This window comes from Oncorhynchus clarkii, chromosome 1 (genome assembly GCF_045791955.1).
Source record: "Oncorhynchus clarkii lewisi isolate Uvic-CL-2024 chromosome 1, UVic_Ocla_1.0, whole genome shotgun sequence".
NCBI lineage: Eukaryota > Metazoa > Chordata > Actinopteri > Salmoniformes > Salmonidae > Oncorhynchus > Oncorhynchus clarkii.
In genome coordinates, this window is record NC_092147.1 from 2,629,943 (window position 1) to 2,656,924 (window position 26,982).

The 26,982-nt window shown below is 41.1% G+C and overlaps 1 protein-coding gene across 1 annotated transcript in view; it reads right to left on the reverse strand.

Annotated features, from left to right (window-relative positions):
* LOC139415111 (ATPase Na+/K+ transporting subunit beta 1a) overlaps window positions 1–24,301 on the reverse strand; it is a 29,749-nt gene extending 5,448 nt beyond the window's left edge. Inside the window, exons 1-4 of the mRNA XM_071162976.1 lie at window positions 23,921–24,301; window positions 11,326–11,454; window positions 2,437–2,592; window positions 343–533 (exon numbers count right to left, since the gene is read on the reverse strand). Coding sequence (XP_071019077.1) covers window positions 343–533; window positions 2,437–2,592; window positions 11,326–11,454; window positions 23,921–24,014 — 570 coding nt within the window. The 5' untranslated portion in view covers window positions 24,015–24,301. The remainder of the gene's footprint in view (window positions 1–342; window positions 534–2,436; window positions 2,593–11,325; window positions 11,455–23,920) is intronic.
* Window positions 24,302–26,982: the final 2,681 nt, after the last annotated feature.

A 26,982-nucleotide genomic window follows, 5' to 3' on the forward strand; every position in this document is an offset into this window, starting at 1 on the left:
AGGGTAGAGACTGTTTTTGGCTGAGAGTTTCCTTGCGAGGGTAGAGACTGTTTTTGGCTGAGAGTTTCCTTGCGAGGGTAGAGACTGTTTTTGGCTGAGAGTTTCCTTGCGAGGGTAGAGACTGTTTTTGGCTGAGAGTTTCCTTGCGAGGGTAGAGACTGTTTTTGGCTGAGAGTTTCCTTGCGAGGGTAGAGACTGTTTTTGCTGGAACTCTCAATATCGAACACGTATGGACCCAGAAGTGAATCACACAGCTGACCAAATTACACAAGACTTGACTTCTACGTTAACCGAGCTTAATCAATGGTATAAACTAGTTTAGCGTGGGGCAGGTATACATACCCTTGGTCGGAAGTTGATGATCCTGTTGAGCTTGGCGATCAGACAGGGTTTCCCATCCTTGAAGCCGAAGTTTTCGTCGTGACCATCCAGACCAGCACAGGGTCCCAGCCAGGTTCGCTTGAACCTGCAGGCCTTCCTCACTCCAACGTCACTCTCCAGCTCACCACGGTCCCTGTACGATTCAGGTAATTCTACAGGCACAGAGAGACCAATTAGATCAGTCACCTGAGCAGACAATATAGACCAGTAACTAAACCCTAACAGACCAGACACAGCATAACTAAACCCTAACAGGGTACATTAATACACCAGACACAGCATAACTAAACCCTAACAGGGTACATTAATACACCAGACACAGCATAACTAAACCCTAACTAGTCTGTACTAGTCTGTACCAGGGTCTACTAGTCTGTACTAGTCTATACCATCGTCTACTAGTCTGTACCAGGGTCTACTAGTCTGTACTAGTCTATACCAGGGTCTACTAGTCTGTACCAGGGTCTACTAGTCTGTACTAGTCTATACCAGGGTCTACTAGTCTGTACCAGGGTCTACAAGTCTGAACTAGTTTCTACTAGTCTGAACTAGTTTCTACTAGTCTGTAATAGGGTCTACTAGTCTGTACTAGGGTCTACTAGTCTGTACCAGGGTCTACTAGTCTGTACTAGTGTCTACTGGTGTCTTCTAGTCTGTACTAGTGTCTTCTAGTCTATACTAGTGTCTACTAGTCTGTACTAGTCTGTACTAGTGTCAGTTAGTCTGTACTAGTATCTACTAGTGTCTACTAGTCTGTACTAGTGTCAGCTAGACTGTACTAGTGTCTACTAGTTTGTACCTGTCTGTACTAGTGTCTAATAGTTTCTACTAGTCTGTACTAGTTTCTACTAGTCTGTACTAGTGTCTACTAGTCTGTACCAGTGTCTACTAGTCTGTACTAGTTTCTACTAGTCTGTACTAGTGTCTACTATTCTGTACTAGTGTCTACTAGGCTGTACTAGTGTCTACTAGGCTGTACCAGTGTCTACTAGTCTGTACCAGTGTCTACTAGTGTCTACTAGTCTGTACCAGTGTCTACTAGTGTCTACTAGTGTCTACTAGTCTGTACCAGTGTCTACTAGTCTGTACCAGTGTCTACTAGTTTCTACTAGTCTGTACTAGTGTCTACTAGTGTCTACTAGTCTGTACCAGTGTCTACTAGTGTCTACTAGTCTGTACTAGTGTCTACTAGTGTCTACTAGTCTGTACCAGTGTCTACTAGTCTGTACCAGTGTCTACTAGTCTGTACTAGTGTCTACTAGTCTGTACCAGTGTCTACTAGTCTGTACCAGTGTCTACTAGTCTGTACTAGTTTCTACTAGTCTGTACCAGTGTCTACTAGTCTGTACCAGTGTCTACTAGTCTGTACCAGTGTCTACTAGTCTGTACCAGTGTTTACTAGTCTGTACTAGTGTCTACTAGTCTGTACTAGTGTCTGTTAGTCTGTACCAGTGTCTACTAGTCTGTACTAGTGTCTACTTGTCTGTACTAGTGTCTACTTGTCTGTACCAGTGTTTACTAGTCTGTACTAGTGTCTACTAGTCTGTACCAGTGTCTACTAGTCTGTACCAGTGTCTACTAGTCTGTACCAGTGTCTACTAGTCTGTACCAGTGTCTACTAGTCTGTACCAGTGTCTACTAGTCTGTACCAGTGTCTACTAGTCTGTACCAGTGTCTACTAGTCTGTGCCAGTGTCTACTAGTCTGTCTACTAGTCTGTACCAGTGTCTACTAGTCTGTACCAGTGTCTACCAGTGTCTACTAGTCTGTACCAGTGTCTACTAGTCTGTACCAGTGTCTACTAGTCTGTACCAGTGTCTACTAGTCTGTACCAGTGTCTACTAGTCTGTACCAGTGTCTACCAGTGTCTACTAGTCTGTACCAGTGTCTACTAGTCTGTACCAGTGTCTACCAGTGTCTACTAGTCTGTACCAGTGTCTACTAGTCTGTACCAGTGTCTACCAGTGTCTACTAGTCTGTACCAGTGTCTACTAGTCTGTACCAGTGTCTACTAGTCTGTACCAGTGTCTACTAGTTTCTACTAGTCTGTACTTGCCTCCACATTCTTCGTACTTGTTCTGGTCGGTCTGCCTCTCCTCATCGTACATCTCCAGGAAGTCCTTGATGCTCTTGGTGTATTTCAGATACGTCTCCACATCGTTGACGTTGTAAGAGATCTCAAACTTCTCAGAGCGTGGGGTGTGGGATAGACCTGTAGATAGACAACACACTAGGTCAGTATGGATGATAGACCTGTAGATAGACAACACACTAGGTCAGTATGGATGATAGACCTGTAGATAGACAACACACTAGGTCAGTATGGATGATAGACCTGTAGATAGACAACATACTGGGTCAGTATGGATGATAGACCTGTAGATAGACAACACACTAGGTCAGTATGGAAGATAGACAACACACTAGGTCAGTATGGATGATAGACCTGTAGATAGACAACACACTGGGTCAGTATGGATGATAGACAACACACTAGGTCAGTATGGATGATAGACCTGTAGATAGACAACACACTAGGTCAGTATGGATGATAGACCTGTAGATAGACAACATACTAGGTCAGTATGGATGATAGACCTGTAGATAGACAACACACTAGGTCAGTAGGATGATAGACCTGTAGATAGACAACACACTAGGTCAGTATGGATGATAGACCTGTAGATAGACAACACACTGGGTCAGTATGGATGATAGACCTGTAGATAGACAACACACTAGGCCAGTATGGATGATAGACCTGTAGATAGACAACACACTAGGTCAGTATGGAAGATAGACAACACACTAGGTCAGTATGGATGATAGACCTGTAGATAGACAACACACTAGGTCAGTATGGAAGATAGACAACACACTAGGTCAGTATGGATGATAGACCTGTAGATAGACAACACACTAGGTCAGTATGGATGATAGACCTGTAGATAGACAACATACTAGGTCAGTATGGATGATAGACCTGTAGATAGACAACACACTAGGTCAGTATGGATGATAGACAACACACTGGGTCAGTATGGATGATAGACCTGTAGATAGACAACACACTGGGTCAGTATGGATGATAGACCTGTAGGGAGACAACACACTAGGTCAGTATGGATGATAGACAACACACTAGGTCAGTATGGATGATAGACCTGTAGATAGACAACACACTGGGTCAGTATGGATGATAGACCTGTAGATAGACAACACACTGGGTCAGTATGGATGATAGACCTGTAGATAGACAACACACTGGGTCAGTATGGATGATAGACAACACACTAGGTCAGTATGGATGATAGACCTGTAGATAGACAACACACTAGGTCAGTATGGATGATAGACCTGTAGATAGACAACACACTAGGTCAGTATGGATGATAGACCTGTAGATAGACAACACACTAGGTCAGTATGGATGATAGACCTGTAGATAGACAACACACTAGGTCAGTATGGATGATAGACAACACACTGGGTCAGTATGGATGATAGACAACACACTAGGTCAGTATGGATGATAGACCTGTAGATAGACAACACACTGGGTCAGTATGGATGATAGACCTGTAGATAGACAACACACTAGGTCAGTATGGATGATAGACAACACACTGGGTCAGTATGGATGATAGACCTGTAGATAGACAACACACTAGGTCAGTATGGATGATAGACAACACACTGGGTCAGTATGGATGATACAGAACACAGATAAGACATGTCAGGAGATTTGTGATATCCGTCTGTAAGTGAAAAGCGCTTTACAAATTTGCCAGACCGGAGTAAAGATCCCAAGATAAGATACTGGTATAACCATAGAATGGGTTGATGAATCAGTCGAGACCTGCTGGTTGGAGAGGACACTTAACAGGATTATAAATGGCCCCTTCAAAGGTCTACTGAAACACAAACTGTGTTGTACCACCCTCCAAAACACTACATACCAACGTAACAAACATATAGAATCCTGAATTAACTGACTTTCTTTCAGATTAAAATCAACATTCATTTTTAGCGTTAAATGATGGTTAACCATTAATTCCTTTCCGTTTGGGTTAATAAAATCATAAAAGCCCGGCCCCCTTTGGTGTTTTAACAGTCCTCTTCAGATGGGAACTCTATGTAAACTGTGGCAGTAATTTTCCACAGATTGACAGCCCTGGTGCACACTACAGGGTCACAGCTAGGCGTGGCATGAACACAGCGAGAGAGAGAGAGAGAGAGAGAGAGAGGAAACATTGTGTTTATTTCACCACGCTCTTTCCTCAACATCCAAATATGAATCCTCATTCAGTGTCTATTGAGTAAGACCTCAATGAAAACCAGCCGTTCATGTCTTAAAGCTTAATGCTACTCAAAACATATGTCCTGGGACATGTTATGGGGAGTCACATGGTCAACACAGTCAAGTTGATTTTACTTCCAGCCACGGCTTGTGTAAGTCTCCCCCACCCCCCACCCCCCCTACTCAACCACCAAGCCTCACGTGCTCTTCACTCACAATGGAAACTTTTATCCTCAGAACTCTAGCTGCCGTCTCCTTCCTTTATGTGGCCACCAATGGAAACTCACTTCAGCTCACGACACTCCACACCTACTTATGTGGTTTCTGCTGCCTCGCGGCGCAGGGCGGCCTTTGACAGTCAACAGCTTTGGAGGGGGAAATGGCCGACGGGCAAACAGGCCAATGTGCACGAAGCCAGTCTTTTACAATGGCTGCTAAAAATACCACCTAGATGACAGCATGTGCTGTGCAAACAGGCCTTGGCACAGGCAGGGTAGGTAGGGCTAGGAGAGATGCCCTGGCACAGAGAAAGAGAGAGTAAAAAGCCATTTTGATAAACTCCCGCATCTATTGGGTGACAAGGAAAAGGTCAACCAGTGAACAAACAAACACCATTGTAAATACAACCCATATTTATGTTGATTTATTTTCCCTTTTGTACTCTAACTATTTGACATCACTATAACACTGTATATAGACATAATATGACATTTAAAATGTCACTATTTCTTTGAAACATGAGTGTAATGTTTACGGTTCATTTTTTAAATTGTTTCTTCTCACTTTTGTTTTGGCAATGTTAACATGTTTCCCATGCCAATAAAGCCTGAGAGAAACAAGAGACAGACAGACAGACAGAGAGAGAGACACAGACAGACACAGACAGACAGAGACAGAGAGAGAGACAGAGAGACAGACAGAGAGAGACAGCCAGAGACAGACAGAAACAGACAGAGACAGACAGAAACAGACAGACAGACAGAGAGAGAGAGCTTCCAAACATACTCCCAGCCAGACTAAGGAAGCAGCAGTAACTTCTCATACAACAGGCTGTTTCGACTCTTTCAACGTGCCCTCAAAAGATTACAGAAATCATTTCACCAGGCTTAAAGGGTTGATTCTCTGCCATTTCCAGGGAATGTACAGATTTAGGATCTTAATTTGATCACCCTGTTGCAGGAAAATGTGTAGTGTATTTGAGGTTTAAAAAGTCTGAATACCCATTTTGAAATTTGACTTCATTTTCCCATATAAAAAGATGGAGCAACCCCTACAAAAATGTCCATTAATTATAATCCACATTTCCTGTTGCTGCAGGATTATTTTCCTGCTGTAGCAAACTGGCTCAAATTAAGATCCTACATCTGTACCACATACAGGAGTACAGGCTCAGATGAGCTGCCATGCACACGCAGTGTGTGAAAACCCGATCCCAAAGATGTGTTCATGAACAGACAGGCGGTCGAGTCCCAGTAAAAACTGTGTTTCCCAGAGCTGAAGACTGAGGAGGGAAGCTGGCTGGCTGGCAGGCAGGCGGGGAGGAGGAAGAGTGAAGGACAAAATGGCTGAAGCTGTCTGAGGTCAGAGGGACCTTCAGTGGGGAGGAGGAGGGGTTCAGGAGCAGGTTTTTACAGAAACCTTGGAAGTAAGACCGTCAACCACATAACAGCAACATAAAGGGGAAAAGTAGCCACAACCCTTCACCCACCGTGCAATAATAACATGTTATGGACAACCTGACCAAATTCACATGGAAATGTGTGTTATAGATCTGGCGTTCTCATTGAAATCAAGTCTAAGATGCAGTAGATCTGTTCTTTCTGCACTATTTCTATGCTTCCAGATCTTAAGTTTTGTTTTTGCGTTTTATATATATTATATTTTGGGTTCAGGAAAATATATTTCACAGCGGTTTACATGGTACAATGTATTATGGTAGATTCTGATAAAAGCCCATTCAAATATTCTCTTACATACATCTAGGCCTGTGTTTCAAGTTTCAAGATGATTTGTCATACATTATACAGCTACTTACTATGCCTATGTGGTTCCATTTATGTCCACAGTATAAATGTTCTCTGTAAAACACATTTACTACAGAAGCTATAATCTTTCAATTATAATGGCATTACATTTTTTTTTGTTCCACTGAGCCAACAGAACAACGCAAGCAGTGTCATGATTAAAGATTTGAAGATTTTATACAGTGCATTTGGAAAGTATTCAGACCCCTTGACTTGTTCCACATTCTGTTACGTTACAGCCTGATTCTAAAACGGATTAAATAAACATTTTCCTCATCAACACAATACCCCATAATGACATCACAATACCCCATAATGACATCACAATACCCCATAATGACATCACAATACCCCATAATGACATCACAATACCCCATAATGACATCACAATACCCCATAATGACAAAGCGAAAGCGGGTGACACATTTTTGCACATTTATTAAAAATACAAAAACAGATACCTTATTTATATAAGTATTCAGACCCTTTGCTATTGAGCTCAGGTGCATCCTGTTTCCATTGATCATCCATGATGTTTCTACAACTTGATTGGAGTCCACCTGTGGTCAATTCAATTGATTGGACATGATTTGGAAAGGCACACACCGGTCTTTATAAGGTCGCACAGTTGACAGTGCATGTCAGAGCAAAAACCAAGCCATGAGGTTGAAGGAATTGTCGTAGAGCTCAGAGACAGGATTGTGTCGAGGCACAGATCTGGGGAAGGGTACCAATAACTTTCTTAAATGGAAGAAGTTTGGAACCACCAAGACTCTTCCTAGAGCTGGCCGCCCAGCCAAACTGATCAATCGGAGAAGGGCCTTGGTCAGGGAGGTGACCAAGAACCCAATGGTCACTCTGACAGAACTCTAGAGTTAATGTGTGGAGATGGGAAAACCTTCCAGAAGGACAACCATTTCTGCAGCACTCCACCAATCAGGCCTTTATGGTAGAGTGGCTAGACGGAAGCCACTTCTCAGTAAAAGGCACATGACAGCCCACTTGGAGTTTGTCAAAAGGCACCTAAAGAACTCTCAGACCATGAGAAACAAGATTCTTTGGTCTGATGAAACCAAGATTGAACTATTTGGCCTGAATGCCAAGCGTCACGTCTGGAGGAAACCTGGCACCATCCCTACGGCGAAGCATGGTGGTGGCAGCATCATGCTGTGGGGATGTTTTTCAGAGGCAGGGACTGGGAGACTAGTCGGGATCGAGGGAAAGATGAACGGAGCAAAGTACAGAGAGATCCTTGATGAAAACCTGCTCCAGAGCACTCAGGACCTCAGACTGGGGTGAAGGTTCACCTTCTAACAGGACAACTACCCTAAGCACACAGCCAAGAAAACAAACTAGTGGCTTTGGGACAAGTTTCTGAATGTCCTTGAGTGGCCCAGGCAGAGCCCGGACTTGAACCCGATTGAACATCTCTGGAGAGACCGGAAAATAGCTGTGCAGCAACGCTCCCCATCCAACCTAACAGAGCTTGAGATGTTCTGCAGAGAAGAATGGGAGAAGCTCCCCAAATACAGGTGTGCCAAGCTTGTAGCATCATACCCAAGAAGACTCGAGGCTGTAATCGCTGCCCAAGATGCTTCAACAAAGAATTGAGTAAAGGGTCTGAATATTTATGTAACTAAGATATTTTAGTTATTTTTAATACATTTGCAAACATTTCCAAAAGACTGTTTTTGCTTTGTCATTATGGGGTATTGTGTGTAGATTGAAGAGGGAAAAAACTATAATTTTAGAATAAGCCTGTAACGTAACAAAATGAGAAAAGAAAGTCAAGGGGTTTGAATACTTTCCGAAGGCGCTGTATAACTCCTCAATCTCTACCACCTCCAAGAGCACATCTTATCCCTTCAATTAGCTTCTGATGGAAATCACACTTAATACAATCACAAAAGGATATTTCATTAAGCAACATAAAGCAGTATAAAGCAGTATAAAGCAGTATAACGCAGTATAAAGCAACATAAAGCAGTATAAAGCAGTATAAAGCAGTATAAAGCAGTATAACGCAGTATAAAGCAACATAAAGCAGTATAAAGCAGTATAAAGCAGTATAAAGCAGTATAAAGCAACATAAAGCAACATAAAGCAGTATAAAGCAACATAAAGCAACATAAAGCAGTATAAAGCAGTATAAAGCAGTATAAAGCAGTATAAAGCAACATAAAGCAACATAAAGCAGTATAAAGCAACATAAAGCAACATAAAGCAGTATAAAGCAACATAAAGCAGTATAAAGCAGTATAAAGCAACATAAAGCAGTATAAAGCAGTATAACGCAGTATAAAGCAGTATAAAGCAACATAAAGCAGTATAAAGCAGTATAAAGCAACATAAAGCAACATAAAGCAGTGTAATGCAGTATAAAGCAGTATAAAGCAACATAAAGCAGTATAACGCAGTATAACGCAGTATAAAGCAGTATAAAGCAACATAAAGCAGTATAATGCAGTATAAAGCAGTATAAAGCAACATGAAGCAGTATAACACAGTATAAAGCAGCATAAAGCAGTATAATGCAGTATAAAGCAACATAAAGCAGTATAATGCAGTATAAAGCAGTATAACACAGTATAAAGCAGTATAACGCAGTATAACGCAGTATAACACAGTATAAAGCAACATAAAGCAGTATAAAGCAGTATAAAGCAGTATAAAGCAGTATAAAGCAACATAAAGCAGTATAAAGCAACATAAAGCAGTATAAAGCAGTATAAAGCAACATAAAGCAGTATAAAGCAACATAAAGCAGTATAAAGCAACATAAAGCAGTATAATGCAGTATAAAGCAGTATAAAGCAGTATAAAGCAGTATAACGCAGTATAACGCAGTATAACGCAGTATAACAGTATAAAGCAACATAAAGCAGTATAAAGCAACATAAAGCAGTATAAAGCAACATAAAGCAACATAAAGCAGTATAAAGCAACATAAAGCAGTATAAAGCAACATAACACAGTATAAAGCAACATAAAGCAGTATAAAGCAGTATAATGCAACATAAAGCAGTATAAAGCAACATAAAGCAACATAAAGCAGTATAAAGCAACATAAAGCAGTATAAAGCAACATAACACAGTATAAAGCAACATAAAGCAGTATAAAGCAACATAAAGCAGTATAAAGCAGTATAAAGCAGTATAAAGCAACATAAAGCAGTATAAAGCAACATAAAGCAGTATAAAGCAACATAAAGCAGTATAACGCAGTATAACGCAGTATAAAGCAGTATAAAGCAACATAAAGCAGTATAATGCAGTATAAAGCAACATAAAGCAACATAAAGCAGTATAAAGCAGTATAAAGCAACATAAAGCAGTATAACGCAGTATAAAGCAGTATAAAGCAACATAAAGCAGTATAATGCAGTATAAAGCAACATAAAGCAACATAAAGCAGTATAAAGCAACATAAAGCAGTATAAAGCAACATAAAGCAACATAAAGCAGTATAAAGCAGTATAACGCAGTATAAAGCAGTATAAAGCAACATAAAGCAGTATAAAGCAGTATAAAGCAACATAAAGCAGTATAACGCAGTATAACGCAGTACAAAGCAGTATAAAGCAACATAAAGCAGTATAATGCAGTATAAAGCAGTATAAAGCAACATGAAGCAGTATAACACAGTATAAAGCAGCATAACGCAGTATAAAGCAGTATAATGCAGTATAAAGCAACATAAAGCAGTATAATGCAGTATAAAGCAGTATAACACAGTATAAAGCAGTATAACGCAGTATAACGCAGTATAACGCAGTATAACGCAGTATAACACAGTATAAAGCAACATAAAGCAGTATAAAGCAGTATAAAGCAGTATAAAGCAGTATAAAGCAACATAAAGCAGTATAAAGCAACATAAAGCAGTATAAAGCAACATAAAGCAGTATAAAGCAACATAAAGCAGTATAAAGCAACATAAAGCAGTATAATGCAGTATAAAGCAGTATAAAGCAGTATAAAGCAGTATAACGCAGTATAACGCAGTATAAAGCAACATAAAGCAGTATAAAGCAACATAAAGCAACATAAAGCAACATAAAGCAGTATAAAGCAACATAAAGCAGTATAAAGCAACATAAAGCAGTATAAAGCAACATAACACAGTATAAAGCAACATAAAGCAGTATAAAGCAGTATAATGCAACATAAAGCAGTATAAAGCAACATAAAGCAACATAAAGCAGTATAAAGCAACATAAAGCAGTATAAAGCAACATAACACAGTATAAAGCAACATAAAGCAGTATAAAGCAACATAAAGCAGTATAACGCAGTATAAAGCAGTATAAAGCAGTATAAAGCAGTATAAAGCAACATAAAGCAACATAAAGCAGTATAAAGCAACATAAAGCAGTATAAAGCAACATAAAGCAGTATAACGCAGTATAAAGCAGTATAAAGCAACATAAAGCAGTATAAAGCAGTATAAAGCAACATAAAGCAGTATAAAGCAACATAAAGCAACATAAAGCAACATAAAGCAGTATAAAGCAACATAACACAGTATAAAGCAACATAAAGCAGTATAAAGCAACATAAAGCAGTATAAAGCAACATAAAGCCGTATAAATCAGTATAAGGGGAGTAGAGCAGTCTTTACCTGGTGGGGCTACTCTGTCCTGGTAGGTGGGTTTGTAGTTACTAAGGGTTAGCAGCAGGGCCTGGATGGTCCCAATGAAAATCCCAGCCAAGCATCCATAGAAGATCAGGTAGAACAACAAGATTTTAACTGTGGAGAGAAAGACCGAAGGGATTCGTTACAAATAGACAAGACAGATTAGTAGTAGACGGCGTAGTGATATATGCATGTCCTGTTTTAGCAGAACTAACATGGTGAATGCATGTCAACAATACTCCTGTCTCCCCCATCATTATACAGATTCACCCTGCCAGGTCCCCCTTGAACATGTTGCCTGAATTGATTCTAACTGGAAATTCCAGGCAAACTTCCCTCTCCAGGAAGAACACCTTAGACATTAGCCTGACAGGACGCTGAACGGAAGACATCTGGGGGTTTGAAGGGCTGAGTAACTCTAGAGACTAGGAATGTGCTGAGCCATGCATGGTGTGGCGTGCCTGGCTAGAATTCAAATAACAATCAAAATACAACAAAAGTTCAGTTATTTAACCTTAGATGATATTTGAGGGTTATAGGGATATATTGGTGATTGAGATTCATCTAATTCAACGTGTCCTCCTTTGCCACCACAGCTCAGTAACTAATGGACATGTCTATAAAAATCACTTACAAAATGGCTGAACAAAAACAACCAAATATTTGCCTATCTAAACTAAACTGATGCTGTCATTATAAGTGCTTATGATCCAATATGAGAAGTCATTCAAGTATTTATTTAATTACAAAGACAGTCTAAATCTTTGTGAGAGGCATAAGAGTGTTAATCTTCCTGGTACTAACTAAATCTCTCTACGGTTTAACTTTCTCTGAATTGACTGTAAACTTCAGCGTAACTTCCACAGCCTGTTAATCCTCACTATGCTGTTAATGCCAGGGTAGATACAACTCCTGTTGCTACACAACTACTACAGAATATCACCTACACTACTACAGAATATCCCCTACACTACTACAGAATATCCCCTACACTACTACAGAATATCCCCTACACTACTACAGAATATCCCCTACACTACTACAGAATATCCCCTACACTACTACAGAATATCCCCTACACTACTACAGAATATCCCCTACAATACTACAGAATATCCCCTAATCATACACTACTACAGAATATTCCCTACACTACTACAGAATATTCCCTAATCATACACTACTACAGAATATCCCCTAATCATACACTACTACAGAATATCCCCTACACTACTACAGAATATCCCCTACACTACTACAGAATATTCCCTAATCATACACTACTACAGAATATTCCCTAATCATACACTACTACAGAATATCCCCTACACTACTACAGAATATCCCCTACACTACTACAGAATATCCCCTACACTACTACAGAATATCCCCTACACTACTACAGAATATCCCCTACACTACTACAGAATATCCCCTACAATACTACAGAATATCCCCTAATCATACACTACTACAGAATATTCCCTACACTACTACAGAATATTCCCTAATCATACACTACTACAGAATATCCCCTAATCATACACTACTACAGAATATCCCCTACACTACTACAGAATATCCCCTACACTACTACAGAATATTCCCTAATCATACACTACTACAGAATATTCCCTAATCATACACTACTACAGAATATCCCCTACACTACTACAGAATATCCCCTACACTACTACAGAATATCCCCTACACTACTACAGAATATCCCCTACACTACTACAGAATATCCCCTACACTACTACAGAATATTCCCTACACATACACTACTACAGAATATTCCCTACACATACACTACTACAGAATATCACCTACACTACTACAGAATATCCCCTACACTACTACAGAATATTCCCTACACATACACTACTACAGAATATCCCCTACACTACTACAGAATATTCCCTACACATACACTACTACAGAATATCCCCTACACTACTACAGAATATCCCCTACACTACTACAGAATATCCCCTACACTACTACAGAATATCCCCTACACTACTACAGAACATTCCCTACACATACACTACTACAGAATATCCCCTACACTACTACAGAATATCCCCTACACTACTACAGAACATTCCCTACACATACACTACTACAGAATATCCCCTACATTACTACAGAATATCCCCTACACTACTACAGAATATTCCCTACACTACTACAGAATATCCCCTACACTACTACAGAATATTCCCTACACATACACTACTACAGAATATTCCCTACACATACACTACTACAGAATATTCCCTACACATACACTACTACAGAATATTCCCTACACATACACTACTACAGAATATCCCCTACACTACTACAGAATATCCCCTACACTACTACAGAATATTCCCTACACTACTACAAAATATTCCCTACACTACTGCAGAATATCACCTACACTACTACAGAATATCCCCTACACTACTACAGAACATTCCCTACACATACACTACTACAGAACATTCCCTACACATACACTACTACAGAATATCCCCTACACTACTACAGAATATTCCCTACACTACTACAGAATATTCCCTACACTACTACAGAATATCCCCTACACTACTACAGAACATTCCCTACACATACACTACTACAGAATATCCCCTACATTACTACAGAATATCCCCTACACTACTACAGAATATTCCCTACACTACTACAGAATATCCCCTACACTACTACAGAATATTCCCTACACTACTACAGAATATCCCCTACACTACTACAGAACATTCCCTACACATACACTACTACAGAATATCCCCTACATTACTACAGAATATCCCCTACACTACTACAGAATATTCCCTACACTACTACAGAACATTCCCTACACATACACCACTACAGAATATCCCCTACACTACTACAGAACATTCCCTACACATACACTACTACAGAATATCACCTACACTACTACAGAATGTCCCCTACACTACTACAGAACATTCCCTACACATACACTACTACAGAATATCCCCTACACTACTACAGAATATTCCCTACACTACTACAAAATATTCCCTACACTACTACAGAATATCACCTACACTACTACAGAATATCCCCTACACTACTACAGAACATTCCCTACACATACACTACTACAGAATATCCCCTACACTACTACAGAACATTCCCTACACATACACTACTACAGAACATTCCCTACACATACACTACTACAGAATATCACCTACACTACTACAGAATGTCCCCTACACTACTACAGAACATTCCCTACACATACACTACTACAGAATATCACCGACACTACTACAGAATATCCCCTACACTACTACAGAACATTCCCTACACATACACTACTACAGAACATTCCCTACACATACACTACTACAGAACATTCCCTACACATACACTACTACAGAATATTCCCTACACTACTACAGAATATCCCCTACACTACTACAGAATATCCCCTACACATACACTACTACAGAACATTCCCTACACATACACTACTACAGAATATTCCCTACACTACTACAGAATATCCCCTACACATACACTACTACAGAACATTCCCTACACATACACTACTACAGAACATTCCCTACACTACTCCAGAACATTCCGTACAAATACACTACTACAGAACATTCCCTACACTACTACAGAACATTCCGTACACATACACTACTACAGAACATTCCCTCCCCTACACATACACTACTACAAAACATTCCCTTCCCTACACATACACTACTACAAAACATTCCCTTCCCTACACATACACTACTACAGAACATTCGGTACACATACACTACTACAGAACATTCCCTTCCCTACACATACACTACTACAGAACATCCCCTACTACAGAACATTCCCTCCCCTACACATACACTACTTCAGAACATTCCGTACACATACACTACTACAGAACATTCCCTCCCCTACACATACACTACTACAGAACATTCCCTCCCCTACACATACACTACTACAGAACATTCTGTTCTCTACTCTACACCACTCTATTGTTCTCTACACCACTCTATTGTTCTCTACTCTACACCACTCTACTGTTCTCTACTCTACACCACTCTACTCTACACCACTCTACTGTTCTCTACACTACTCTACTGTTCTCTACTCTACTGTTCTCTACTCTACACCACTCTATTCTACACCACTCTACTGTTCTCTACTCTACACCACTCTACTGTTCTCTACTCCACTCTACGCTACACCACTCTATTCTACACCACTCTACTGTTCTCTACTCCACTCTATTCTACACCACTCTACTGTTCTCTACTCTACACCACTCCACTGTTCTCTACACCACTCTACTGTTCTCTACTCTACACCACTCTATTCTACACCACTCTACTGTTCTCTACTCTACACCACTCTACTGTTCTCTACACCACTCCACTGTTCTCTACACCACTCCACTGTTCTCTACACCAATCTACTCTACACCACTCTACTGTTCTCTATTCTACACCACTCTACTCTACTGTTCTCTGCTCTACTGTTCTCTACTCTACTCTACTGTTCTCTACACCACTCTACTCTACACCACTCTACTGTTCTCTACTCTACACCACTCTATTCTACACCACTCTACTGTTCTCTACTCTACACCACTCTTCTCTACACCACTCCACTGTTCTCTACACCACTCTACTGTTCTCTACACCACTCTACTGTTCTCTACACCACTCTACTCTACACCACACCACTGTTCTCTACACCACTCCACTGTTCTCTACAGCACTCTACTCTACACCACTCTACTGTTCTCTACTCTACACCACTCTATTCTACACTACTCTACTGTTCTCTACTCTACACCACTCTTCTCTACACCACTCCACTGTTCTCTACACCACTCTACTGTTCTCTACACCACTCTACTGTTCTCTACTCTACACCACTCTATTCTACACCACTCTACTGTTCTCTACACCACTCCACTGTTCTCTACACCACTCTACTGTTCTCTACACCACTTTACTGTTCTCTACACCACTCCACTGTTCTCTACACCACTCTACTGTTCTCTATTCTACACCACTCTACTCTACTGTTCTCTGCTCTACTGTTCTCTACTCTACTGTTCTCTACTCTACACTACTCTACTGTTCTCTACACCACTCTACTGTTCTCTACTCTACACCATTCTACTGTTCTCTACTCTACACCACTCTACTCTACTGTTCTCTACTCTACACTACTCTACTCTACTGTTCTCTGCTCTACACCACTCTACTGTTCTCTACTCTACACCACTCTACTGTTCTCTACTCTACACCACTACTGTTCTCTACTCTACACCACTCTACTGTTCTCTACTCTACACCACTCTACTGTTCTCTACTCTACACCACTCTACTGTTCTCTACTCTACTGTTCTCTGCTCTACACCACTCTACTGTTCTCTACTCTACACCACTACTGTTCTCTACTCTATTGTTCTCTACACCACTCTACTGTTCTCTACTCTACACCACTCTACTGTTCTCTACTCTACACCACTCTACTGTTCTCTACTCTACTGTTCTCTACTCTACACCACTCTACTGTTCTCTACTCTACACCACTCTACTGTTCTCTACTCTACACCACTACTGTTCTCTACTCTACACCACTCTACTGTTCTCTACTCTACTGTTCTCTACTCTACACCACTCTACTGTTCTCTACTCTACTGTTCTCTACTCTACACCACTCTACTGTTCTCTACTCTACACCACTCTACTGTTCTCTACTCTACACCACTCTACTGTTCTCTACTCTACACCACTCTACTGTTCTCTACACTACTCTACTGTTCTCTACACTACTCTACTGTTCTCTACTCTACACCACTCTACTGTTCTCTACACTACTCTACTGTTCTCTACTCTACACCACTCTACTGTTCTCTACTCTACACCACTACTGTTCTCTACTCTACACCACTCTACTGTTCTCTACTCTACTGTTCTCTACTCTACACCACTCTACTGTGCTCTACTCTACACCACTCTACTGTTCTCTACTCTACACCACTCTACTGTTCTCTACTCTACTGTTCTCTACTCTACACCACTCTACTGTTCTCTACTCTACACCACTCTACTGTTCTCTACTCTACACCACTCTACTGTTCTCTACTCTACACCACTCTAATGTTCTCTACTCTACACCACTCTACTGTTCTCTACTCTACACCACTCTACTGTTCTCTACTCTACTGTTCTCTACTCTACACCACTCTACTGTTCTCTACTCTACACCACTCTACTGTTCTCTACTCTACACCACTCTACTGTTCTCTACTCTACACCACTCTACTGTTCTCTACACTACTCTACTGTTCTCTACACTACTCTACTGTTCTCTACTCTACACCACTCTACTATTCTCTACACTACTCTACTGTTCTCTACTCTACACCACTCTACTGTTCTCTACTCTACACCACTACTGTTCTCTACTCTACTGTTCTCTACTCTACACCACTCTACTGTTCTCTACTCTACTGTTCTCTACTCTACACCACTCTACTGTTCTCTACTCTACACCACTCTACTGTTCTCTACTCTACACCACTCTACTGTTCTCTACTCTACACCACTCTACTGTTCTCTACTCTACACCACTCTACTGTTCTCTACTCTACACCACTCTACTGTTCTCTACTCTACACCACTCTACTGTTCTCTACTCTACACCACTCTACTCTACTGTTCTCTACTCTACACCACTCTACTGTTCTCTATTCTACACCACGCTACTGTTCTCTACTCTACACCACTCTACTGTTCTCTACACTACTCTACTGTTCTCTACTCTACACTACTCTACTGTTCTCTACTCTACACCACTCTACTGTTCTCTACTCTACACTACTGTTCTCTACTCTACACTACTCTACTCTACTGTTCTGTACTCTACACCACTCCACTCTACTGTTCTCTACTCTACACCACTCTACTGTTCTCTACTCTACACCACTCTACTGTTCTCTACTCTACACCACTCTACTGTTCTCTATTCTACACCACTCTACTGTTCTCTACTCTACACCACTCTACTGTACTTACTATACACCACTCTACTGTTCTCTACTCTACACCACACTATAATGTTCTCTACTCTACACCACTCTACTGTTCTTTACTCTACACCACTCTACTCTACACCACTCTACTGTTCTCTACTCTACACCACTCTACTGTTCTCTACTCTACTGTTCTCTACTCTACACCACTCTACTGTTCTCCACTCTACATTACTCTACTGTGCTCTACTCTACACCACTCTACTGTTCTCTATTCTACACCACTCTACACCACTCTACTGTTCTCTACTCTACACCACTCTACTGTTCTCTACTCTACTGTTCTCTACACCACTCTACTGTTCTCTACTCTACACTACTCTACTGTGCTCTACTCTACACCACTCTACTGTTCTCTATTCTACACCACTCTACTGTTCTCTACTCTACACCACACTCTACTGTTCTCTACTCTACACTACTCTACTGTGCTCTACACCACTCTACTCTACACCACTCTACTGTTCTCTACTCTACACCACTCTACTGTTCTCTAATCTACACCACTCTACTGTTCTCTATTCTATACCACTCTACTGTTCTCTACTCTACACCACTCTACTGTACTTTACTATACACCACTCTACTGTTCTCTACTCTACACCACACTATAATGTTCTCTACTCTACACCACTCTACTGTTCTTTACTCTACACCACTCTACTGTTCTCTACTCTACACCACACTCTACTGTTCTCTACTCTACACCACACTCTACTGTTCTCTATTCTACACCACACTCTACTGTTCTCTATTCTACACCACTCTACTGTTCTCTAATCTACACCACTCTACTGTTCTCTATTCTACACCACTCTACTGTTCTCTACTCTACACCACTCTACTGTACTTTACTATACATCACACTATAATGTTCTCTACTCTACACCACTCTACTGTTCTCTACTCTACACCACTCTACTCTACACCACTCTACTCTACACCACTCCATATGCTGTGTTGAAATTAATCTTGTCTCCCTCCCATGATGCAATAGTAACGGAGGGCAACATCACTTCTAGACTAGCAGGATGAGTCACTCTGGCTTGTTGTCGACGGTTACCAGTCCCTCTCCTCTATCAGCCTCATTTACAAACATCCCCAAACTCATACACACCCCCCTCCACACACACACACACACACACATCACATGGCGCCATGCAGTCAGGCAGGCAGAGACAGGTGTGGCAAGACATGTTACTTTCTCTCCCTGCATGTGAAGGTGACAGGATGGCCGATAGTAAATCAACCCTGCTGCCCTTAACCTTGGGTCACAACAAAACATCCAGTGACTAAACAATCTACAGGAAACACTTTTACTAGTGCATTGTTTGAGCAGAATAACTTCATAGTGCAACAGTGTCTGGGTGCGTGTGTGTGAGAGGGAGGGAGAGAGACTGATTGACTGGCGGTAACCATGGCAGTGAGCTCTGGGGTGAGAGAGAGAGACTGATTGACTGGCGGTAACCATGGCAGTGAGCTCTGGGATGAGAGAGAGAGACTGATTGACTGGCGGTAACCATGGCAGTGACCTCTGGGGTGAGAGAGAGACTGATTGACTAGCGGTAACCATGGCAGTGAGCTCTGGCGTGATGTTTTGATAGCCTGGGCTGTGTTTCGTGTAGACTTACCCTGGCGTGATGTTTTGATAGCCTGGGCTGTGTTTCGTGTAGACTTACCCTGGCGTGATGTTTTGATAGCCTGGTCTGTGTTTCGTGTAGACTTACCCTGGCGTGATGTTTTGATAGCCTGGGCTGTGTTTCGTGTAGACTTACCCTGGCGTGATGTTTTGATAGCCTGGTCTGTGTTTCGTGTAGACTTACCCTGGCGTGATGTTTTGATAGCCTGGTCTGTGTTTCGTGTAGACTTACCCTGGCGTGATGTTTTGATAGCCTGGTCTGTGTTTCGTGTAGACTTACCCTGGCGTGATGTTTTGATAGCCTGGTCTGTGTTTCGTGTAGACTTACCCTGGCGTGATGTTTTGATAATCGTGTAAATCTCTTGGACAAGGTGACTTATCAATATATTAGCCTGTTTCTAAAAATGAAATGCTAATTAGCTGCTAATGTGGCTATCATAAAGAACTACAAATACCATGATGATCTGGACGAGACTGACGAATCAAGGCAAGGGGAATAATCTCTGAATTAACTATCTAATGTTAGCTAAATGTAGTAGTTAACAAATACGCTACATTTCTTTAAATTGACTATTCTGTGAATAGTCTTGTGCAAGTTTTAAATTGACACAATACCTGTTAGAAAATGTGTCTGCTAGAGATGAGATGGAGGAGCTAGCAGGGTTTTGAAGTCTTGCATGATGTCTTCTTTGATGCTAATTAGAATTTTTTTAACTGAGTGTAAATAGAGCCGAATATATTGATAAAAGTCACCTTGTCCTAGAGAGACTTACATGGCTATCACAACGTCACGCCAAGGTAAGACTACACCAAACACAGATCTTATTTTAAGTTTTAAGTCATCTTCATCAGCTAACGTCACTTTTGTGATAGACTAGCGTTCTGTCCAGGGGTAAGGCCCTGTGATAGACTAGTGTCCTGTCCAGGGGTAAGGCCCAGTGATAGACTAGTGTCCTGTCCAGGGGTAAGGCCCTGTGATAGACTAGTGTTCTGTCCAGGGGTAAGGCCTAGTGATAGACTAGTGTCCTGTCCAGGGGTAAGGCCCTGTCACAGACTAGCGTCCTGTCCAGGGAGTGTACTGTACATCAAGCTGAACCATCACAACAGAAACAGGAGATAGTTAAGTAAGTAGGCTCATCAAGCTGACTTATCTCATAAATAAACTGACTTATATTATCTCATAGAACAAAACGTATAAGATCTCCGAAACCTGTTAACCTCAGACCGTGTTATCCAAAACACTTCCAAAAGCTGCATTAATTTCCCCTGTAGGCTTTGAGCAACGAGCCATCGGGACTACAAGCTGGCGAGCCCTATAGGCCTGTTCCAAAGTCCAATTCATTTTAGTCTCTCAAATCCGTGTTTTTCTTACCTACGACCGCATATTGTGTGGAAGCTCAGGGGGAATAGCTCAATTCAGACCGCTATCGTTTTCTCGCTCTCTTGTAATAAAGAGCCATCGGACCACTGAGTGAATGTGATCTAATTGGCCAATAGGAGACTTGTTGAATGCCTTCCAGTCCTTGTGATAACCTCTCTCAGCTCGGTCTATTCCCCCCCCCCAGAGCAGCAGGGTAGACAGTCAGGCAGGCATGGCTTCATGTTGTGAATGGACAACTCAGGCACGTTCTCACATTTCTCAAGGCAAGCAGCACAGAGATTGCTGAGATTATCATAATTATCCTATTTCGTGCTTACCTTTCAAAAGACTATAGGCACTGGGTAGCCGTCAGTATAGGGGTTATTACGCCGTCGTTGGATACAAGTGTCACTAAATGAAGACCAGAATCAATGTAGCCTACAGTAGTCTCTAATTCCTACCATTTTTGATGATGAGCAATTGTGATTTGATGCGAAAATGAGATGGTGCTGCACAGCCAACCTATTGGAAAGCTTTATCCTGAGCAATAACCGCTGCAGCCTGGTCTCAGAGCTTTTATATTATTGAGTACGTAAATCTGAGACACTCCATTTCCTGTGATATTTGACACTATGTACTAATTTGTGGATGTCTATCGCCCATTTCGTATGATATGTTACGAATTCTAGCTAGGCTAGGGTGTTTGAGTTAGGTTAAAGAGTTAAGTGTTAGCTAACATGCTAAGTTGCTAAAAATAAGTAAGTAGATAAAATTCTAAAGTTGTCTGTGATGAGATTCAAACTCGCAACCTTTGGCTTGCAAGATGTTGGCGTTATACACCCACCCATCCGACATTCGTTTTTTTGCCTCAAGTAACCATCTGTCTTATGTAACCATATCATACTAATGTTACAGTCCCGGATTTAGATTTACTATGTTATGACAGTATATGAGACCAGGCTGTAACAACCACATCGATGTAACTCGACGTGCGCTTGATAATACCGTGCGCGATATGTAGGCTACGCAAACAAAGGCTACACGCCAGAAACCTTGGGACTTTCAAAACGTAGCAAACTACTTCATTGAGCTTCTGAATTCTAGAAATGAATTCAGAGAACAGCAACTGTTTCGAGAGATAAACCAACACTTATCAGTGAACAGGCGCTCTTTGCGTTACCAAAATAGTCTGGCTGCATTCAGGAAACAAATGACAACCGTTGACCATTGCCTTGTAACTGTGTCCCCTACTAGAGCGTACAATCTGTCTTTATTTTTGCTCGTATTGTGAAAGCCTACCGTAATAACCGCCCTACCTATGTGAACTCGAGGAATTGATTTAAGCAACAACTTGTTACCAGTAGCTGCTAAAGGAAACAAAGTTGTCTGTGGGGGAGGGGTGGTCCTACAGAAACCGAGCATGTGAGTCGTGACATGATCTTTCTATGGACAAAAAGAGCCTAGATAAAAAAATATAAAAATAAACGAAATGTTGCCAATAGATAAACTAGCTCCCTACTGCAACAGTCTCCCACTCGAATACTGAGCAAAAAAATGTAGAGATAACGTCTGTGTTACAGTGTTGCAAGCTCACCAGTTGAACAAGAAAGTGTCTCATTGGTAAATCACTGCTCATTGTTGGCTTCATTTTACATTACAATCTCTCAGTCCAAAACAATGACATCAGTTTCAGGCGAAAAGGCCCGATCACCTTGACTGCTAACCTTGAACCCTGATTCCTTAAAAAAAACTAACTGTATTGGGATAAAACAGCTAATTACCGAGGTAATGGATGTCCCCCTGTCATTTGGCACATTATTTTGTTCAGAGAAAGAAAGCAATTGATATTTACCAACTCTTTATCAATTTTCTAAAATCTAGGCTAACTATGTGACAGCAGAAACAAGCATGCCATGTTGGCAAGACAAGCACATGTTAGTTGCAATCCAACACTCCCAATTGCCACCATATAATGTAAATGATGTCCTTCAAAATGACCTCTTTGGCAAAGGACGCCGACTCTAGCTTTCACTGTACACGATCGACCCGGGTTAAACGAATAATAACGAATAGGAACATTATTAACGTTCACTTGACCTAAAAGTCTGAATATATTTCAACTTCCTTTTAGACAGTACTCATTTTCATTACATGTATTTTAATCGTATTCCATCAATGGGTTATACGGTTATTTTACAGATGTAGTTGTTTATAAATCACGTTTAACTCATTCTCTGTGTTTCTCCTGTAATTTTTCCATTGAAAAGTGAATTTCACTACACAGCATGCTACGTCCAATCAAACAGGTGCTGTATTTCTCAATCAGGAAATACTCTCTGTGCCGTTACATTACTCTGACAATACACGGAAACAACAGGGTTACACCTCGTATCATTCTTATCCTCGAGTTCATTTCCAGAAAAGCGTCGATTAAAAGTAGTTTATTACAGATGTATGTACTTACACCAACTGCCACCAGTGCGTCCTAGAAATTCCTTCCTTTCCGAATTCCATAGAAAGCTCTTCCATCCACCGTCTCCATCTTTATTTGTCGACATTTTGTTTTGCCTTTTAATTTCCCTTTTCAATTAATATTATCTAATGGGTTTAGGTACCCGATTCCTGTACTGTCCCCCGCTACAGAATAGTAATGGACAATTTCGTACCCGGCTCTCCTATTGTACGGCACACAATTTATCTCTTATGGTAACCGACTCCGCCCGCAAACTCTTGTAATAAGTTACCTACAAAAGAGGGGGGGGGGGGGGGCTAACTCTAGCAAATCACAAGCAGTCATCCTTCTGCGTAACAACCAACTGCTATGATCACTGCTCCATGAGGCAAGGCAGCCCCAGGCGGTTCAAAACGAAATGGTGGAACTAAAATGGTAGAATTCTACGGTGATGTCATAAAATCATTATATTATATTACAATTCTTGGAGTTCTATTACCACATCGCATGTTAAAAGTAACTCTATTTCTCAGGAGTCAACTTTGTACTTTAGTACATTTGATTATAATTCCTGCTAAATATCACATCCATAAAATTCATTGTTTAAGAAAAAAAAAAACATCTTATTCAATAATTTTTTTTTAAAGTTAGACTTAAATAATGACTTTGCCACATTGAATAGTATGCTCTGTGAGAATAAGACGGTATTGAAATAAATGTATACTCTTAAGCTTTTAAAATGTTTTTGAATGTAAAAACTCTGTTTTTGTGTTAATCTGTTTGTGATGTTTTTTTTGTGTTACATTTTTTAAAGAATGATGTGTAGATTTTTGTAACACATTTGACATTTGTGTCCTTCAAAATGTATGGAATTTCAATAATACAAATAATTGTACTTTGGTACCTCGTTCTTGGTTCATTCAAAGAATGCATTTTAGACACAGCCCCTAGACTTATGATTGAATAACATATAATATATGTTATTATATAATAACATACGAGAGAAAAACAACTGTAAAGAGTTTTTATATCTTTATTTAACCAGGCAAGTCCGTTAAGAACAAATTCTTATTTTCAATGACGGCCTAGGAACAGTGGGTTAACTGCCTGTTCAGGGGCAGAACGACAGATTTGTACCTTGTCAGCTCGGGGGTTTGAACTTGCAACCTTCTGGTTACTAGTCCAACGCTCTAACCACTAGGCTACCCTGCCTAACCACTAATAATAATATGGCTACCCTGCCTAACCACTAGGCTACCCTGCCTAACCACTAATAATAATATGGTTACTAATAAGTTACTTTGTTGAAAGTTGTTTTTTCCTGATCGGGAAATACTCTGGGCTCTATGGAGTTATTCCTGGTCAGGTCACATGGTCAGGAATATACCTTTTATTTGACCAGGTTGTCCCATTGAGGTCAAAGGGCGACCTGGCCGCCGTTCTCACTTACACCACGGCTTGTATAGGACTCCTTGTATAAATGGGCTCGACAAAAAAACTTTAAAATATTATTGAAGCCTGTATTGATAGGACAACTCACCAGTTAATAAATCTGCCCCATTTCATGGTGATTCCTCATCAGACAGGCCCTGTCACTCCAGTTCTATGATGTGGCCCTGTCATCAACCAAGAACTTGTTCAACAAACCAAAAACATAATCCTGTTGAGTTGTTCAGACAGGTTGTATCTGGGAGCTTTGGGAATATTAATGAGTTCATATCATGGGGATTACTATGTTGTGCTGCCGCTGGGCACAGCCATATCTCACTGCTTCTCACCACCAGACAGAATATGCTAATAACGTAGGCCTGCTAGCCATCTTTGTTAATATCTCATATTATACTCAAACAACACATGGATGGGACGTAGCAATGTCACCTTTCCCCAAAAAATGTAATCAAATTTTATTTGTCACGTGCGCTGAATACAGCAGGGAAAGGGGGGATACCTCGTCAGTTGTCCAACTGAATGCATTCAGCTGAAATGTGTCTTCCGCATTTAACCCAACCCCTCTGAATCAGAGAGGTGCCAGGGGGCTGCCTTAATCGACATCCAACGTCTTCAGCTCCCGGGGAACAGTGTGTTAAAATGCCTTGCTCAGTGGCAGAACAGATTTTTACCTTGTCAGCTCAGGGATTCGATCCAGCAACCTTTCGCTCTAACCACTAGGCTACCTGCCGTCAGGTAGACTAGTGTTAAATGCTTACTTACAAGCCCTTATCCAAAAGTGCAGTTCAAGAAATAGAGTTAATAACATGTTTATTAAATAAACAAAAGTAAAAAATCCTAATAAAAAAGTAACACAATAGATTTACATAACAATAACGAGGCTATATACAGGGGTTACCAGTGCCGAGTCAATGTGCGGGGGTACAGGTTAGTCCAGGTCATTTGTAAAGTGACTATGCATTGATAATTAAACAGTGAGTAGCAGCAGTGTAAAAACAAAGGGGTAAGGCATTACCCTCTGGTAGCGCCTTACTGTCAGATGCCGAGCAGTTGCCATACCAAGTGATGCAACCGGTCAGGATGCTCTCGATGGTGCAGCAGTAGAACTTTGAGGATCTGGGAACCCATGCCAAATCTTTTCAGTCTCCTGATGGGGAAAAGGTTGTTGTCGTGCCCTCTTCACGACTGTCTTGGTGTATTTGGACCATTCTAGTTTGTTGGTGATGTGGACACCAAGGAACTTAACTCTCCACCCGCTCCACTTCCGTTGTGTCAATGTTAAATGGGTTCCTGTTCGGCCCTCCTTTTCCTGTAGTCCACGATCAGCTCCTTTGTCTTGATCACGTTGAGGGAGAGGTTGTTGTCCTGGCACCACACTGCCAGGTCTCTGACCTCCTACCTATAGACTGTCTCATCGTTGTCGGTGATCAGGCCTACCACTGTTGTGTCATCGGCAAATGTAGTGATGGTGTTGGAGTCATGCCTGGCCATGCAGTCATGGGTGAACAGGAAGTACAGGAGGGGACTAAGCACGCCTGAGGGGCACCAGTGTTGAGGATCAGCGTGGCAGATGTTGTTGCCTACTCTTACCACATGGGGGTGGCCCGTCAGGAAGTCCAGGATCC